General features: G+C 38.5%; 1 protein-coding gene across 3 annotated transcripts in view; it reads right to left on the bottom strand.

Moving 5' to 3' along the window:
• TSHR (thyroid stimulating hormone receptor) overlaps positions 1-19551 on the bottom strand; it is a 68752-nt gene that overhangs the window by 20841 nt on the left and 28360 nt on the right. For 2 of the 3 annotated variants that reach the window (XM_074909237.1, XM_074909238.1), the window contains 4 exons: positions 8771-8845; positions 7482-7556; positions 3116-3193; positions 2063-2131 (listed from right to left, as the gene is read on the bottom strand). In XM_074909237.1, the coding sequence (XP_074765338.1) occupies positions 2063-2131; positions 3116-3193; positions 7482-7556; positions 8771-8845 (297 nt within the window). Of the gene's footprint in view, positions 1-2062; positions 2132-3115; positions 3194-7481; positions 7557-8770; positions 8846-15813; positions 15889-19551 lie in introns of all 3 variants that reach the window. The other variant, XM_074909236.1, reaches the window with a different exon arrangement.

Below are 19551 nucleotides of genomic sequence, written 5' to 3'. Positions count from 1 at the left end.
ATGCTCCTTGAACTCCGACAGGCTTGGTGCCATGACCGCTTCCCTGGGAAGCCTGTTTCAGTGACCAAACACCCTCTCAGTGAAGAACCTCCTAATGTCCAATCTGAACTTCATCCGATGCAGCTTCATTCCATTTCTTCATGTCCTATCACTGGTCACCAGAGAGAGGAGATCAGCACCTCCCCCTCCATTGTCCCACTTGAGGAAGCTGTAGACTGTGATGAGCCTTCTCCAAGCTGAACAAACCAAGTGTTTTCAGCTGCTCCTTGTAAGTCTTGCCTTTGAGGCCTTTCTCCATCTTGGTCACCCTCCTCTGAACACACTAATAGTTTGATGTCCTTCTTAAGTTGCACCCAAAGCTGCACACAGTACTTGAGGTGGGGCTGCACCAGTGCATTGTGGAGTGGGACAGTCACCTCCCTCGATGGGCTAGCTATGATGTGCTTGATGCACCTCAGGACACGGTTGGCCCTTTTGGCTGCCAGAGCACACTGGTGACTTGTATTCAATTTGCCATCAAGCCAAACCACCAGATCTCTTTCTGTGGGGCTGCTCTTCAGCCTCTCATCCCCTAGTTTGTGTGTATAACCAGGATTACCGTGTCCCAGGTGGAGAACCCAGCACTTGCTCTTGTTAAAACTTCATACAGTTGGTGATTGTCCAGCTCTTGAGTCTATCCAGATCTCTCTGTAAGGCCCTCCATCTTTGAGGCCTTAAAGAATACTGAAATACCCTTAAAGAACACTAATTACAAACTTCTTCTGAAAGTAAGTAAGCAGCATCTGCAGACCCTAGAATGTCTTTTCTGTTTCTCTGCGTCCACCCAGCCCAATAAAGAAAATGTTTAGGACCCCAGATCTTCTAAAACTACATTTTCACTTTATTCTTTAATAATAAGGAAAACTCTGATGAGGCCAAAAATCAATCGCACTGGCACACGATCAGAGAAGCAAAAAGAAAAATTCCTACAAAATCATCTCCAGTCTGTTTCATCAGACAGTAAGAAATGGAAAAGCCATCACAGTTCATGTATTGGCTAAGGCTTAGAAAGGTTTTAAGTATTGCATATACAGCTTAGAGGAATTCAGTCAAGACACTGGATTTATTTTGCCATATTTTACATCTTGCAATTTCTGTGGACACTAGTACAAACTCTGTGGCATCATGAAAAACTTCCTATCTCATACGAAAATTCAAAGTAACTGAACTCCAACCTTTCAAAATTTAAGAATTCTATCTATCTGTTAAGGAAAAAAAGGCAGTTTGGGAAGATTAAGACCATGTGAAGGATGCTCTTACAGAATTCAAGCCCAATTTAAAATAACGTACTGAGAAGAATCATATCTATCCTCATGCCTCTCTGGTTAATTTTAAGAACTCACGAAAAAATATCTTTACTCATGAGACTGACAGGCAGATTCTTCAGTCAGGCCTCTGTAGGACCAGAGTAAGCTCTTGCCAAAGTGGATGGAGCCTCTGGAATTGAGATTTGTTCTGTGTTAATGATTGAGGCAGATAATTTTGGGTATGGTATAAAAAGGATTAGTTTTCCGGAAACTACAATAAGCAGATGAAGGGAAAGCTAAAATAGGTGCTTCATTCCTTTGAGATGCCCATCCCTCATTTCTAGTGCAAGTGACTTGTTCTTCTGAATTGCTTCCAACACCTTATGCCACTCCTTTTTTGTAGATGAGAGATTTCTGTGAAAGGGCTGTTACCATTAGCAGTACTACACTTCCTAAAATAAACTCTCTTGTAAGTAAAACAGCATTATTATCTTCCAAATCGTCTTAGAAATGTTACTGATCAAAAGAAATTTTATTGTAGCTTCAAACCAGAACAACATTCATACTGGAATTACCTGCCATGATTTTATTTCTGAACGATAAATATACACTGCAAAAGACATTAAGTGCTGATATTTTTATTGCTGGCTGAAATTAATACCTTCTCTTTGCTCCTTAAAAATAATTACAGTAAGATATGTAATTGAGAGCCTCCAACAAGCATAGAGTATTTATGTAATTTTTTTCCTGAAAGAAGAGAATGATCTGGTACTTACATAGCATCAAGATTCGTCCCATTAAAAGCATGGCCTTGAATGCTAGTAAAACCATTATTGTAGAGTTTGCTGCAAGAAAAAAAAAAAAAAAAAAAGTAATGTAAGTAGTGTATTTTGGGTTGTTTCAATACCTGAATACCTAACATCTTATGTATCATTTTCATGGCAAGAGCAATTTATGGATGGGTTAATCTCTTGAAGCAGCAGTTACAGTGCAAGGTCAAACAGATGCCCAGCAGCATTCTTTAGTGGAGCTGAATCAAGAATACCATGTGGCAGGTGTGCCATATTTTACTTCTTTTTACAGCAAAGATAGAACCAGACTAAAACATTTTGCTATTACTTTCTCACCTTCAAACTAAAATCAAAGAAATAAAATTCTGCTAGGACTGATTAAGGAAGGCTAAAGGAACTAATACCTACCAAAATAGGTATGATTTCACTATCAGGCCTGCCTGAATTTTTAGAATTCATTCTTTTGCCATTTAATCTGCCTTAGAGGATTTTTTAAAAAGTATTTCTTTAGAATTCATTCTTTTGCATTCTAGTGCTCTTCCTCCTACTTCAGGTCATAACTCATTAGAGTAATTTTCACTCCTCTCAGCCCTTTCTTGTGGCTCACACTGATTATAACTTGCATAACTGAACTTTAATATTTTCCCTTCAAATATGACTCTTCTGATGTTTTTCACCCATTAGTTTTCATGGCTGCAAAAAATTTAGACACAGTTCTAACCATGCTGTTATTTTACAGAAGGAGACCTCTGCAAACTTTTCCCTTTAATTTTCTCCAGTATAACCATTCACTGACATTAGGGTTATACAAAAGCAAAACCACTTTGGTCAAACCAGTTTAAAGAAAATGCAGCAGACCTTATTCAAATCACTGACGAAGTAAATTTATGCAAACTAGATTATGGATACTACCTGTCTATATTTTTCTCTCTTACAAACTGCTAGAGTGTAGGACAGAGATTTTTTTATTTATTGTTTAACATTTTACCATATGCTTGAGAGAGGTAATTGCCTGTGACATAAATTCAAAGAACTTACAGAGTTAGAGATTCATTACAAAGCCCATGGAAAGCATTTGCAGGCACTGAAGTCATGAAAGGATTGTCTGCAATTTCGCTGAAAAAGGAGACAAAACATCACAATCAAACATATGCCCAACAGAGCTTCTCCAGAACAGTTTTATTATTAATTGTTCTCTGCCTTGGTAATAAATAAAAGTGTAGAATAACTTGTTTAGTTATAGCTAAGGCCAGAAGATACATGTGGGATGATTAAGAATGGAACATGTTCTAGAATCCAGGAAGTGAGTTGTGAGGTAGATGGGTTTTATAGTCCTGGTGAAGTCTGTCAGCCTGTGTGTTTACTGTAGTTAACAGCACAGACAGGTCCCTTGTCTCATAAACCAGAGAATTAGCAAAGTAATTAATGCTGCAGTACCAACTGACTTTAAAGCTGAGATCCTGCTCTCTAGCTAGGCTCAGAAAAGACATCAGATAATATATTATTCAGGACAGAGGCATTTCACTTCACAGAACTGCATCTAGCACAAGTGAAATAACTTAGGTGATCTAACCTAATGATTCTTCTCAAGGCTTGTCCAAATGAATGTTTTGCTATCTGTCATTTCTTAAATACTTTTTCACCCACTCTGCAGTCTTAATCAATGCTATATATCTTCAGAACAAAACTCTGTTGTGACAAAAGGGTCAAACTAAAGAGATTTACTGTGACTAAACTGGAGAAAAGAGAGGAAAAAGCAGGTAGAAACAAGGGGCAAAGTGTCTGATCGTCCTTTTTCTACTTTTCCCTGAATCATATTAGAGTCTGGAAACCGAAATAGTCTGCAAACTTTTTTTTCTTCAGTTTGTGGATTAGATGTGGTCCAGTAAGGCCACACTGTAACGTCCATGGCCTGAGAAGTCCTAACAATTGACAGTGTGACAGAACAATTTAATTCCTTTTCTGTGTTAGATATGTGCATATATATGTGCTAACACTGAACTGTACTGCAATCATTTTCAATCCAAGTAGTTTTCACTGATAAGTGGTTTCCTATTTTGTTATTTTGGTTAGACATTTTTCAGATTAATTCACTTTTCTAAACAAATTAATTGTAATTAATTAATTGTAAGTTGTTTGACTTCAAAGGCTAATAGTGATATAATGATTTTTTTCCCAGGTATACCTTATTCATCATTTAGAAACCTATTATTCTTCAAGAGCAGGGGTTTTTTTCTTGATGAAAGAAACAAAAAGTCTATCTTTCATCGAATAACAATGTTTAGAAATACCTCCCTTGAAAGTGCAGGTCTCCTCTTTAAAAAGTCTTTAACATAAAAGACCCATGTTTATTTTTTGTTAGTGATCTTTATAAAAAATTTTCAAGGTAAAACTAAAATAATTTTTTGCTCTCTGACACTTTGAAAGTCACTGAGTTGGTTGGAAGCAAGGATACAGATGGTTGTATAAACTGCTTTTTCATCTAGCCTATTTAATTCTTGGTTCTCTCTACTTAGTAAGTGTAGTGTTTAATTTACAATCTTGTAGAGCTTAATCTAAGCTAAAGCCCTTTTGGTCTTTGAGGAACTCCCTAATAGCTCTTAAGATGTAGGTGTATCTTGCTATGAGCTCTGACTGACTCAGTTTTCAATCTCAGAGGCCTACAGCCAAGGCAAGTGTAGCAGCTCCAGGTTATGGAGCATGAGTTAGCACAAGGCTTACCTCTAGTCTCAGAAGATCCTTGGGAGGGAAGATCTTATTGCTCACTACAGGTCTAGACTCTTTAGCAAAACAACCAGTATATTTCTACATTGCTCTGAGGTTTGTCTTGCAGACCATGATTGCAGTGGGGACTGACCATTCTTGACTATGAACACACCTTAGCAGCACTGACATGATGTCTGGGGTAGACCATCAATCATGTCTTTGCAAGTCGTCTTCTGGCATAATAGTTCTAATTTTTAATAGCCTTTTACCTAGCCCATCCAGCAGTCAAGCCTCTTCCAGCTGAACACTGCTACAATATGAAACTGTCAGTGCTAGGTTAACAGTTGGACTAGATGATCTTCAAGGTCCTTTCTAACCTAGTTGATTCTGTGATTCTGTGGATATAAGATTATTAATTCCTCTCTAGGACTAAATAGGGACCAAGATACTTTTACCTTGTGTCAGCCTGCAAGTCTTCATCTGAGCTGTTCTTCCTCCTTGGCTTGATCACAACCCAGAATTTGAAATTAAATTGCAGATTAGGGCACGAAGATGGATGTCATCTGCTTTCTGGATACTAAGAAACATCTGATTTTTTTACAGCAGAACTCTTTGTTTCTGAAACACTTTTAAGTATAATAATGGGAAACCTCCCTGCCCCCATTTGTGTTCCTACTCTCTTCAAGAAATTGCTCTGCAATTTGCTTCAAGCCATATTAAAGAAAAGGGGTGGGGTGTGTCTTTGAGTCAGTTAAATAAATGGGTTTTAAGGTGTGAGAAAGGAAGAAGGTCTTAGTGTTATGTAAGAAAATTTTATGTGAACAAACCCAACTAAATTAGCAAAACTTGCTAGTAGGACAATTCTTTCCAGCTGAGGACTTTAGTTAATGGCAGATGATTCCACCTAGAAGGTCTAGCTTAAAAGCAGGCAAGTGTCAGTCTTGGTGCTTTGGTCCTTCAGTGGGACTATAGACTTGTACTTGAAATGTGACATTACAAGTCAGGTTCTGCAAGGGCATTTAGGCCGAGTGTGTGTTCATAGAAGTTTATGCTGACAGTCTAAAAGAGCATGCAACTCATTCAAGTACTATGAAAAAAGGGTGAGTGACAGAAGGGAGATGGGTAGTCTTCCTTCTTAAAGACATGCTGTGCCAGTCAGAGCTGACGTCACCACTAAGACTCATGAAATGAAGGCGCTTCTGGTCTAGTGACTTAAGAGGTCTAATTTATTTCTCAGCTTTGGTGATTTGCTTTATAAGCTCCTTTTCTGTTTTGGGGGTTTTTTTGGTTGTTTTTTTTTTTTTTAATTAAAACATTAATAAATGAAAAAACATATTTTGGAGAAAATAAGACTCCATCAAAATCTTCCTAAAAATGTCACCTCAGCCAATGCTGAGTTTTTTAAAGGTGTAATGATAAATAGTTGTTCTCAAGATCACTGAATCACAGAATCGTCTAGGTTGGAAAGGACCCTGGAGATCATCGAGTCCAACCATTCGCCTAGCACAGTTCCCACCTACAGCATATCCTTAAGCTCTAAGTCGACCCTACTCTTGAACACCGCCAGGGATGGGGACTCCACCACCTCCCTGGGCAGCCCATTCCAATGCCCAACAACCCGTTCTGTAAAGAAATGCTTCCTAATATCTAGTCTGAATTTTCCCTGGCGTAACTTGAGGCCATTCCCTCTTGACCTATCGCTTGTTACTTGGTTAAAGAGACTCATCCCCAGCTCTCTGCACCCTCCTTTCAGGGAGCTGTAGAGGGCGATGAGGTCTCCCCTCAGCCTCCTCTTCTCCAGACTAAACACCCCCAGTTCCCTCAGCCGCTCCCCGTACGACCTGTGCTCCAGACCCTGCACCAGCTTCGTTGCCCTTCTCTGGACACGCTCGAGTCATTCAATGTCCTTTTTGTAGTGAGGGGCCCAAAACTGAACACAGGAATCGAGGTGTGGCCTCACCAGTGCCGAGTACAGGGGTCAGATCCCTTCCCTGTCCCTGCTGGCCACGCTATTGCTGACACAAGCCAGGATGCCATTGGCCTTCTTGGCCACCTGGGCACACTGCTGGCTCCTGTTCAGCCAGCTGTCAATCAACACCCCGGGTCCCTCTCTGACTCGCAGCTCTCCAACCACTCTTCCCCAAGATTTGCTTTTGAGCCTTCTGTGCTCAGGGTGGAGGTCAGAAGAAAGAAGGCAGATAGCCAACGGAGGCTATGAGTCAACAATATAGGATCTCAGTGAAGAGTAGTATCAGAAAATGTGCAATATAAGCTCACCCTGCCAGCACAAATTTGTTAGAAGACTGCTGATGGGATGACTTCGGATTAGCAGGCTCTGTGTCAGATCAGGTCTTGTGTGTCACACTATTCGGACTTCAGACTAATTCAGGTATTGCACTGCCATTACAAAACCAAAACCAAAATAAAAGCAAAAGGCCTGTAGAAGTTTATGTATTATGTGCTTTGGTTAATTCAATAGAAATGTGCTGCGTGTCCATGTCTCTCATACAGGTCATATGTATAGTGCGAGGGGACCTGGCATTTTCTAGATTTGATACTAATGATCACTGAAATACAGCTTGAGGAAAAGTGCTTTGTCAAACTTATTTGATATTTTTCTCCAAGCCAGAAATCTTCACTATAGGTTTTTTGGGGGTCTGAGGATGGCAGTTTTCTAACCAGCTGTGAGGACACTTACAGTAAAAAGTTCACATCAGAGGAGTTGATTTTGGTGAGGTCTGGAAATGCTTTGAGTCCAGTATTAAAAATACCACTGAAAGAGAGAAGAAACAGAAGGAATTACATGTACTGGATCACTAAACAACAAACAATGTATTTATATAATTCAACAGCACAGGACAGTTATTTTATCCTCTTTGTTGTCAATCAATTCATTTATAACCAACTGTCAAAAATATAAGGATGTAAGAACAAATAAAATAATCAAAGTACCAGATTCAGGATAAATTACAGAATCTAAAAAATGGGAACACAGAACAATAAGACAGCTAAGCAGATTTACAGAGGGAAGTAGCCTGTGAAGTGGATAGGGAGAAAAAAAATTGTAACTCTGGATTCACTTGAGAGATTAAGGCTGCTTCAGGCAAGTCTGGGCCCCGAGCTGTTCAAATAGTTCTAAAAAGGAAAACTGGCCTTTAAATGTGAATGCAGTTAATGCTCCTTATTTCTGAAATCCTAGTGGAAATAACTTAAGAAAATATAGTTCTCAATTTTTGAAACTGTTGTCCTGAAGTACATTTGTTGGACTACTTTCTTTTTATTGCTTTCAGATCTATAGGAAAAATCTGGAAAAATCTTCCCTCCTCACCACTACACCTCCACGACACACACACGCCTTTCTAGAGTCTTCCACACATTACTCAAAATCACAGAAGTTATTCTCTTTCTCATCTCTCTTTCCTATGATATAATTCTAGAATTTCATTGTTTGGTTACTCTGTGCTGCTCTTTAGAAACTTCATGGGAATACAGAGAATTCTTCAGGATTCTCTTTTTCCATAGAGGTCATGTGAAATCACATTTCTGTAGATGGGCTTGTCACAGTTAGCTGACAAGTATGCTTTAAAACCCTGCATAAGTATCTAGTAAACATGAAAGATGTGTGTATTTCTGTTTTGTCTCTTCTTCTTGCTATTCCCTACAAAAATATAGTAAGACAGCACTTAGAAGAAGAAGAAAACTAACTGTGGCATTTTGCCAAGGAAGCATTAGTGTTTTCCAGGGATTTAATGGATAAGAGGAATGGCAAAATTACTGATGAATTTGTGAACATGTTTTCCTTTCTTGCAGAAGTAGTCAAAGTTTCAACCCCTACTCTGGCTGGCTTTCTGACATTAAAATAAAGCAACAGGGAAAAACTTTGCAATCAGTTCCAAAATGAAATGCAAAGAAACAAACCTGCTATAGTGTGTAAAGAGAAATCTGAGAGGCTTAAGTGCCAACTTGTTACAGGTGCTAAATACTTACAGGTATTTCAGAAGGGGGAGGTTCTTAAAGGCATCTGGATCTATGTAATCCAAGTTCCTAAGATTTCGAATTTCACTGTAAAAAAAGGAGGAACATCACCACATTAATAATTAATATTTAATTATTTATCATAACAGAAATCGGCAATGTTAAAATGAAATTTTGGGGATCCAATTCCTGCAATGAGATTTTGTATTTAGCTAGCACTAGCCCAAGACTACTATGCATTCTGAGCAATCTTAAAATGATGAGTTATAATCTGGATAGATGCAGTCCTGGAGACTGGCTCATTTAAGCAATGGGGGAAGAAGCACCTGAGATTTTATTATGGATCCTTTGTCTGCATCTCCTTTTTTTTGATTACTTCCTGCATGTCTCTAATTTGTATTTTTTTTCCTGTCAGTTATACAGAACTCATCAGTAAATCCAAAAGATAGCTCAGGTCACTTAAATTATCTCCCTTCTGAGACGTTAAACGGAGACACCGTTCACTGTATAGCCATGTCCAGCAGCATAGAGGATAGTGTATGTCTTTGCTTTATACTGATGCAAAATATAACAGACTTCATTCCTTACATCTTCTGTCCACAGCTGTCTTTAAATACTTCTACCTGCGTGACAGCTTGGTCTGCAGGTGGCTTTTTAGGCTGCACATGTTGAAGAACCAGCCTGACACTGATCATGACAATGGCCACGCTGTGTGCTTTCTGAAGTAGGTGTGTTGGTGAGGCTGCTGCCCCTCCAGCCATCACGATCATTGCCTGGCATCCTGACTCTGCCTCATTTTTCTTAAGTTTGTCTCTACCCTTAATGCAGTTTTCCTCAATCTTTCTCATTCCTCTTTTTTTTCAGCAGATTTCTTTCTTTTTTAACAATAGTCAGCAGTCTGGCTGCACCAATCAGACTGTGCCAGAATTCCCTGTCTAGACTCAGTAGACCTACCAAATTTTAATCTCCTATGAAAGAACCCAGCCATACCCACCCCCATCACATGCCCACTTTCCCTTGCCTGGCCTCTTTACTGTTGCCATAAGGGGATAGCCCTTTTTGCATGTTTGCTTCTGTTTCTTTACCCTAAACCAGCTCCAGACACTGGTCTTACTACTCTGTGAGAACATTTCTCAGCCTTTCTTAATATAGAAACCATATAGAAAGAAAAGTGTTGGTCTTCCTCCTGAGACTAGCTGTGGAGCAGTGGGCTGGGGGAAGCACTTCTTGCTACTTAATATAGAGAAATTTGATGAAGATGACAGGTATAGATGGCATGGTGGTGCAGGTTTTGTGGGTGATGTTCTGGTCTGAAGTCAGTCCAGAAAGGTGCTAATGGGCAGAGACTCGATGGGAAGAAACCAGTAGTATTTAATTTACCATGCCATAACAGTGCCAAGTAGCCTACACAGTATAGGTATCAGGAAGTTCAGTTTTAAGGATACCTCTGCCACTGGAATAATTTTTACAGGGTAAAATAAACCCAGCCAAGTTGTCTGAGAAATAGAAGTGGGAAAAGAGACATGAGACAATAGATAAATCAGTATGTAGATACAGGTACCAAGACTTCAGCCTCTCTATTTACTGTTGTACTGACAACACAGTTCTGTTCCTACCTTTCAAGTCTTTGTTTTTTACTCTGTTTACTCCAGCATTGCAGGGAGACAAGGATTCACCTTTTACTTGTGTGTTAAACTGATGTAATTAATAGCTATACTACTGCTATCACAGTGCTGTATTCAAATATTCTTCATGTCTGTTAGCTAATTTGAACAGTATGGTTTCTGTATTTAAAAGAAATATCAGTGTCAGTCTCTTGCTTCTCTCAAATTATTTTGTTATGTAGCTATCACACTCCCAACAGTGGAATTTTGTCCATAAACTTTAACTGACATGGTTTCTTTCCATCACTGACTACCTTTTAAATGCTGGACTCATGAGTTTCCTGGCCAGATATTCCTTTGTTGTGGACGAAACATATTCCAGGGAAAGACAGTGTTCACATCAACCTTCAGCGTGGAAAATGGGTAGTGCATTGGAGTACCATAGAGTCATCAGGTTTGGGCTATTTGCTATTCATAGTATTCTGCGTAAATGATTTGGATGAGGGTACTGAAAGTAAGAATTCAAAATCTGCAGATGGTACTAAAATTGAAAGCACAAAATAATGCAATGAGATTCAATCATATTTTGATTTATTAAGTAACTGGGCCATGAGAGGACATGTGCTGTTTAACAGAGGCAAAAGAAAAACTAATTAATCTGGGAATAAAAGATTTAAAACTGCCAGATGAGACAGTTGGCACAGTAATCAGAGAAAAACTTAAATAATGTGAATGAGGAAATCAATATGATTCAGCTGAACATTGGGGAAAGGTTTATGTCCCTGCTGTTTGATTTCCTTGAATTGGTAATGCTGTGATTAGGAAAGACTTATGTTTTAATATATACTGTATTTATATTTGCATTTCATCCTATACTTTGTATTACAGAGGTTTCTTAAGCCAAAAAGGAAGAAGAGGGCCCATTGTGACAGGTACTACAGAAATTAACAGCAGACAGCCAGTTGCTTAGAAGTGTCGAGTCAAAAGAGATGAGAAAGAAGGTAAGAGTGATATAAAAAGCTAAAAGGTAATTTGTCCAAAGTGAATGCTATGCTTAAGAAAAAAATCAGGAGAAAAATCTAATTTTCCTTACTTCTAGTCCAGTCAAATGTGTCTCTTGCACTTGACTGGCTGAATATGTGACCTCCCATTTCATATGCATGAAAAAAAGAAAGATCTTCAAATTCAGTTCCATTCATGAACTGTGCTGCTGTCCTTGTTTTGCACACTCAAACATCATTATCTCAGAGTACTGGAAGGAATAATCCCCCCCTAAAATCATAGATTTAAAGAATATCAATAGCTCCATCAATATTGGAGCCCATGAGCCCCTAAGGAGAAAAGATACTTGAGTAGTTCTGATCTCATCAGTTAACAGGATAGTGATAAACAAACTGGATTAATCAGTCATGAGTAATATACTCAGAGTTACCTAAATGTTATATGATAATAATTTCCAAATTGTAATCAAGAGAGTGCTGTGGTGCAAGATTTACTACCAAAGGATCAAAAAACCTAAGCAAGTTGGTAGATTCCTTAGACAGGGTTTGCCCTTTTATCAGCAAGCTTTTCTGAATTAGTGAATTGAAAAGATTGAAACCCACTGGTTTAGAAAGTTAGTTTCCTTTGAAAAGCAGCTCTAGGAAAACTATTAGTTTTAGCTGCCTAAAATGCAGATAAAGCCAAAGAATATACTTTAAAATGTCTAGTAGTCTAGTTCCCAGGTATCTAAATGTCTGTGAGAGCTGATTTTAAGTCGCTTTTGAAATGGAACTTTGACAGACTCTATAAAAACAACTTAATCTCAGCATACAGTGCTTAAATTCTGCACCCAACAGCAATGTAACAATTCAGAGATCTGGGAATGAAGTTGCAGATATGCAGAGAAAGTCACTTACTGATATAAAGTCCTGTGTCAAGACTTACAAGTAACTATGAACTTAGTTCTGTTACAAAGATATAAATATTTAGTTCCAAATCCAAATTAATCTAAAGATGAAACTATTAATAAGAACTATTTGAATATTAGTCTAATGAATTAATCAAGACATAAATTAATGAGATAACTTCTAGAAAGGTTAATAAGCTACTTAATATCCTATATGAATTTAGTAACATTAAAAAAAAAAAGCACAAACATTTACATATTTAAGTGGCTTCTAAATTTCATTTGAAACGTCTTTCATAACTGCCTTGCAATATTGACACGACCTTGAGTTTGTTCAAGACCAGAATCCATAAATTGCAAATCTGGCCATAGAGTCTCAATATAATCATGTTATGCTGAGACACCTACAAAGACTCCACTGGATATCCAGATCAGCAGTTCTGAAACGATTAAAATCAGCCCTTTTTTTTCCTTGTAATAACTTGAGACCCCTCTCTACCTTCTTAGACTTACTTTGCCTATAGCTTCCTTGGCTTCTCTCACTTGTATATATACTTCAATGTTTTATAGTCCACCTACAGCCAAACTATCCATGTTATTTCATCTGTGTGCACTTGTCAAGCCTTTGCACTGCTTGCTTGAGCTCCCAACAGTCCATTCCCAACCTCCAGACTACAGCTTTTAACAAGACTTTTTTCTGCACAGGACTCATCCCAGTGCCCTGAAATTCACTGCAGGTATACAGCAGTCCCCCCAGATCTCTTCAGTCTCCCTCTCCAGTTGCTTCTCCGATATTTCCATCAAACCACCTCTCCTTTCTGCAGTGCCATATCCCATGACCTGGCTCCATGAGCTGTCCAGGAAAAGTGCAGCCCTGGCCCAGTGCTGGTGGAGCTGCCCTGGCCCTTGGCTTGAGCTCACCACAGCTCACTGCAGAGATGGAGAGCAGTCTCCCACCAGCTATCCAAATGGTGTCACATATAAGAGAACAAGCTACTTGAACCATAACCTTTGGCACTGTTCCCAAATGCTGAGAGGTCTTTTCATGTGGTTGTATAAGAGGAAAGAACTTTTGGAGTGAGGAGGAGAGATCAGAGGAGAGTGAGCAGAGACAGAGAGAAGGGGAAAAAAAAAGAGTGAATTTTTCTGGGGTTCCTTCTACAGGAATGTTTTCCTGAGAAACTAATTACAAAAGCTTTTTATTCAGTGTAATGCTACCAAGCTACAGCTCTACTAGTAAGACAACTACACAGAAACACTGACTGCTAATTAGACATTTTCACAATTATATCTAGAAAAAATAAACACTTATGCCATTGTATGGGAGAAACAGTTCTGAATTTGTAAACATGTTAAGTTTGTCTCACAGACATACTTAAAAAAAAGTAAAGACAAAAAGAAGGAACAAGAAACCACTGTGAGACCAATTTAACACAATTGGGGGGGGGGGGGAAGCACAAAGTCTTGGCCCTGGTTTTCATCTTCATAGAGTGGGAATTTTGCCATCAATTACAATGAAAATGAGATCTGGCTTAGTAAAATACAGCAGGTGATCAGTGTTCTTAGTTTGCAGAAGTTGCTCGGCACTTGACAGGCACAGGTTCATAAAAATATGGTTAAAGAGAACTGGAGACTGGAAAGTCAGGACAGAGGTACATGAACTGAATAAAGACCAAGAAAACGGAGTGCTGAAGATCAAATCTGAAGCACAGTAACAGGCTTGGCAGACAGAGATGATGAAGAGCACAGGATGCCTATTCACATAACACTTGATTCAAGCCAAGGCAATTAGTTCTTCCCTTCCACAAACACTAAATTTTCCCCTAAGAAGTTCTTATGTTATAAAACAAATGTTTTAAAAATGAAACTGTGAGTATAAGTTTAAATTAGGGTAAAAAGATTATTTACATAAAACTGTACTTTATGAGAAGTCCATGAAAAACAACCTGTGAATATGAAACTCTGAGAAATGACCATTAGAGTAACTTTAACCTCCTTTAAAATACCCTATGATAATCTTTACCAGTATTATTTTAGCAATAATACTTTGAAAATACTATGCAAGTGGAGAACTTTAAACAAATACATAGCACAACATATACATTTGTCTCTGAATAATCTTGCTCTTTGGAAAGTGAATCAAACCCAACAACAGTAAGTGTTAACAAATCAGAGGAGTTCTGGAAGTAATTCAGAAAAAAAAAGGTCAGATTTATAAATTGCTTTCTTTTACATCTTATATTCAGCTATCTAATTTGCCAGATGTCTGGATATTCCCTGATTAAATAATACATGTGCGTTACTTCCAAACAGATTTTAAAAACTTGGTAAGCAGTTTTGAGTGGTAGAGGTAGCCCTTCTTAGTGGGATATCTGCAAAGGTTTGGGGTTTGCCTATAGCTTTTGTGAGTAGAGTTCTAGTGTCTTGTCCTGAGTAGTATTTTTGGCTCTTGCACAGAAAAAAAAAGTATATCTTGTATATCTTTGTACAGTTTCTTTTTTGGTAGTGCCTTATGAGAAATATAAGGTATCCCACATTCCCACAACCCTTGTATGGCAGATCAGGAAACCACCTCCCCGCCCTGCCTTCCCTGCAGCCTGCACCATAGGTGATCCGAGGGTAGGTACCCGTGAACTCTGCTGATTCCTGCCCAGGCCTGCAGCTTTCCAGTCATGGACAGCACATCCAGACCTGGGATCCGGCATGGGTGTGATAATGCAGCGATTTTGGACCTTACTGGTGTGCTCTGGCCTGCCTTCAGGGGAGCCATGACAGGGACATACTTACGGCAAGGGGCACAGGCTGTCCTCCCAGGTGGGAATAGAAATGTGCTTTGGGGGTGGTTAGAGACTGGAAGAGGACAAGAGAAAAGGGTTCTACTCATAGTCCTCACCAACCCTTTAGATAGTAGAAAGTAACGCAAATTAGGCAGTGCCACAGAGCCCATCATGAGTGCCTTTTGTAACTGCCCTAGTGCATCATTTGGTGAGGACTGATCAGAACAAAAAGGTATAAAAACACTTCCCACGATTCTTTGTCCATAACATTCTGATTCCATTTAATAACGAGATAAACACTCTTTATTTTACTAGTGCATGTCCAGAATGATTACTTATTATTCTTCATGTCTGCTGCTAGTGAAATTTTACTCTGCTTTGGCCCTTCTGACTTTATTCTTGGTGCTTATATTACTGTTTCACACTTACCTTCAGTAATTTGACAGAAGTAATTCTTAGTTGCCAGTTTATTTCAACTTGCCATAGTTGCCAGTTTATTTCAACTTGCCATCAAGCTCAAAATATAGTCCCACATATTTTTCACTACAGTTTCTTACACTTCTATTGAAGGATACAGAAGAGCAAGGGAACCAAAAAGATGTAGGAAAAGAAAGCACAAGCCAAAAAAAGAGACTGAATCACATTAGAGAGAAAGGAAATAAGGAAAAGAACATTTAGCTACAAAAGAGACAAGAATGACAACTCAGACATCAACATGTATGTTATTTCCACACACCCCCAAGTTTATTTTATCACCATATTTATTTATTTAATTACAGTACTTACATATGAGTGACTTTACTTAAACTGTTGAAGGAATGGGCCTCCAGACTCTGAAGTGTTTCATCTATGGAGATGTAGCTAAACACGAGCAAACAGAAAAAGAAACATGTCTCAGACCTTGGCAAGTCATGGCTACTGTCCATCATGCCACTTTATTTTTCCTCTCATTTTTTTTCTCGTCCAACTGCCATGACACTGCCAGACACACAGGCAGTGTCTGAGGGAGGAACTTTTAACAGGATTTTGATTTTGATTGGTGCCTTAGATGCAAACTATAGTGCAGAATACAGTTAAATCAAAAAAACCACAATAGTGCTAATTAAGCAATGAAAGCAAACATCCATATTTCACATTTCAGAATCATATTTCTTCCCTTTTCCTCACTTAAGATCACCTTGGAGTTCTCTAAGAGGATCTAGTCTGCAGGTAAATTAGCATATTTCTCTATATTGAAGAATTAAAAAGGAAGGAAAGAAACAAAGATGGTCCTTGGGCCATCACTGCAACAACTGTTGCAATTTAGAGAGAGACAGATCATCAGGGCAACTGATGCTTTGATATTTCTGAGGAAAAAAATTTGGTCTAACATGAATTTAGAGGGAAACTCTAACCATACAGTGAATGTTGTAAAGGATGTAAGGAGCAATGTGAGTCAGAATCAAAACCAGACAGCAAGCTTAAGAAATATATGCACATGGTTTAGACTGAGTAGCATTTGTACTGCTAGTGATCTACTGAGCGTGATGAGAAAATAGCTCTGTAGAGTCTCTCCACCATCATTAGAGGATGATAATACTGGAACTACTGTTAAAGTGTGCATAAAGTTGCAATACAACTAACTAATGCTGATTTTCAAAGTAACTAACTGACTTACTGCTATTTGGGTTAAGTTACCTGCTTCTGTCTTTCAAAATATCTCTTAGTTTTAATAGTTATTAATGCTGGAATAGCATTTAAAAGATGTACTCCTATATTTTATTTACTTTTCTAATCACATTTTATATTATATTTCTAACCTATAGATCTTTTAATATAATTGGAATGCCTTGTATATTCTTTATTATTAATATTACAATATTTAAGTACTATCTTTAGATACTCTTGATCAAAGTTACTGACTCACTTTTTAATATTCTGCATGGTTACACATACCCTGAGCAACTTGATCATTGTTTTAAATTCACAGAATTAAATGGACAAGAAGGGTCTTAGACATCCATTTTAGATGTTAAAATCAAATAAAATGTAATAATAAGGAGACTGTATCATATGCCTTTCTTCTTTTTTAATCAGTAGACCTGCAAAGACCTAGAATCATGCTTAAGAAATATCCAGTTGGTATTTTACAACAATTCTAATTGGGTTCTGTTCCTTGAGCAAAACAGAGAAGATTTTTTAACATTCTTTCATTTTTTCCTATGACAGTGTTAAAAGTAATAATAGTAAATAACAAATTAAAATATGATCATTTAACCCAGGAGGGCCTTTTAATACAATCAATTATGGATCAGATTTTTATTTTTTGTGGAAATTTTAAAGAAGATAAATCTTTATATCTTTCAATGGATATTAAAAAATATTTAAAATGTTTTAGAAAATTGGAAAGAATACATTGTGAGCAGCGCATGCTCTAACAATCAGCAGATGACTAATACCACTAACTGTTCCAAGCAAATTTATGTCCTCTCCAGACTGGAGCTAAAAGCATATTACCTGAACTAATTTTAACTCTTCCAAGAGTTTTATGAAATTTACTTTTATTGGTCACCTTGGAGACAAATTCAACAGTGTTTGAAAACATACCAGAAAAGTAACTAGTAGAAGTTGTATGACTGACAGATCTTCTTCTACAGTAATATTGCTTTTACAAATCTATTTGCCTCTTCCAAAAGGAAGGTAGTAAAGGAGGAATACAATAAAGAATTTCCAGTCCGTACCTCTGTGACTGAGTATTGCAGAGTTAGATGTTTATGTGAGATGCTTTAATTTTGTTTTCCTGTAAGCAATAAATGTCTATTGCCCAGGAAATTGGAGTTTCAGTATTAAAAGAAAATTAATTATTCAATTTTAAGAGACCCTACATTTTAAAATACCAAAACATAGGTTATATCAGTGGCACATTAAAAAAACTCACCCTTATTCTATGTGGGAAGCAGCTATATATAAATCAGCTTGACAGAAGATTAAATTTAAAATGAACAAACATTGCATCCTCATGCTGGGACTAGGAATTAGGGAGTACTTTTAGTGTGTTCCATGATCAAAATGGGTCACCTCATATCAGGCAGGCAAGTACTTTTCTCTCACATATGAGAACTGGCAGAAGAGCAGCAACAGGGATTCCTCCTCCCCTCCCTCACCCCTACAGCCACCATGCCCCTTCCCACCATGCTGCATGTCACATACACTATACTGCATGTCTTGGAGCTGATTGAGTTACAGTTTTATATCTTTCCACTGTGGGACAGAAGTGGGAAGGAAACAATTTCTTTGGATGTTGACCTACACTTTTCTGCTTCATAAGTAGCTGTATTTATCTACATTAATTAAACCAGAGGGAAATTAATAGCTCTATTTGCTTTAGCGTCACCTAGATAAGCACACAAAACCCACACAAACACATTCAAAATCTCCTCTGACAGGAATGTCAACAGAAACATATATTAATGACGCATAAACGTTTGCTTCCAAGTGTTGAGAGTGCCTCCAAAAACCTTTGGGCTCTGGCTAATGAACACATACTACATGTTAAATGCAAGAAATAAATATCATAGCTATCAGAACTGGGAGAAGTTGCATCAGGAGAGGGAAAGCTCTTTAAATTCCTGTTTTGAAGGTGTGTTAACAATTTAGCACCTCCTCTCCCTACCAGCTGTGTTTGATCTGCAGGATTTCAAAATGCCTTCAACACCCATCGCGGGTACAATCATAGCTTAAACAACAAATGCACAGCTTCAGAGAAAGTCTGTTTGCAGATAACGTTTTAATAACCATTGCACATTCAGAAAGAGCCTGAGAACACAGGATTTAAAACAGATTGTCTCGTGGCAGTAGCCACAAGGCCCTTGCCCTGCCCTTATTTTCTTCCTCCTCCCTCTCTCCACCTTTCCTCACTTCTTTCCAGTGTTCTTCTCAACATCCCCTGTGTTGCTGTGCTGCTGCCCACTGCCTGCCTTTGTTCTCTGCTGCTGATGGAGGGCAGCTCGGTGACGTGTGGGGTATTTCACGAGAGGAAAACCAGGAGCAGCTAAGGCAATGGAAGCCCTGAGTTGGGCTGGCACAGGCGAGAGGGGAGGTGTGGGAGCACTGCAGTGCAGATGCATGCTAGGTGCAGGGAGCCGTGTGGTGGCACTGGCTGTGGGACAGCAGAGTGCCCCAGGTGTGAAAAGGCTCTGTGTTGCACAGAGGAAAACAGTGCACAGAGAGGCTGCTGTGCAATGCGGGGATGCCGCTTTGCGTGGAGAAGCTGGGGAGAAAACTGCTCAGGGAGCTACAGGTCAGGTGTGAGGTATTCATGAATGTGACCCCAAAGCATCATTCTGAGCCTGGGAAAAAGGTTCTTTATCCTTGACCTTAAAAATACTGAATGTTTAACTGTCTTAAGTCAGTAGGAAATACCAGGCGAAGACCTTCTATCAAGATTTAATGTATTTTCAACTTGAAGGATGTAAACCAGAAATTTCTCTTGCATCTGCATACCTTATAAAAACTTTTTTTTTTTTTTTTTTTTTCAGTGCACTG

The sequence above is a fragment of the Athene noctua genome, chromosome 6, assembly GCF_965140245.1.
Source record: "Athene noctua chromosome 6, bAthNoc1.hap1.1, whole genome shotgun sequence".
Classification (NCBI taxonomy): domain Eukaryota; kingdom Metazoa; phylum Chordata; class Aves; order Strigiformes; family Strigidae; genus Athene; species Athene noctua.
The sequence above is the reverse complement of the archived record's forward strand: the minus strand, read 5'-3'. Positions and strand labels throughout refer to the sequence as shown.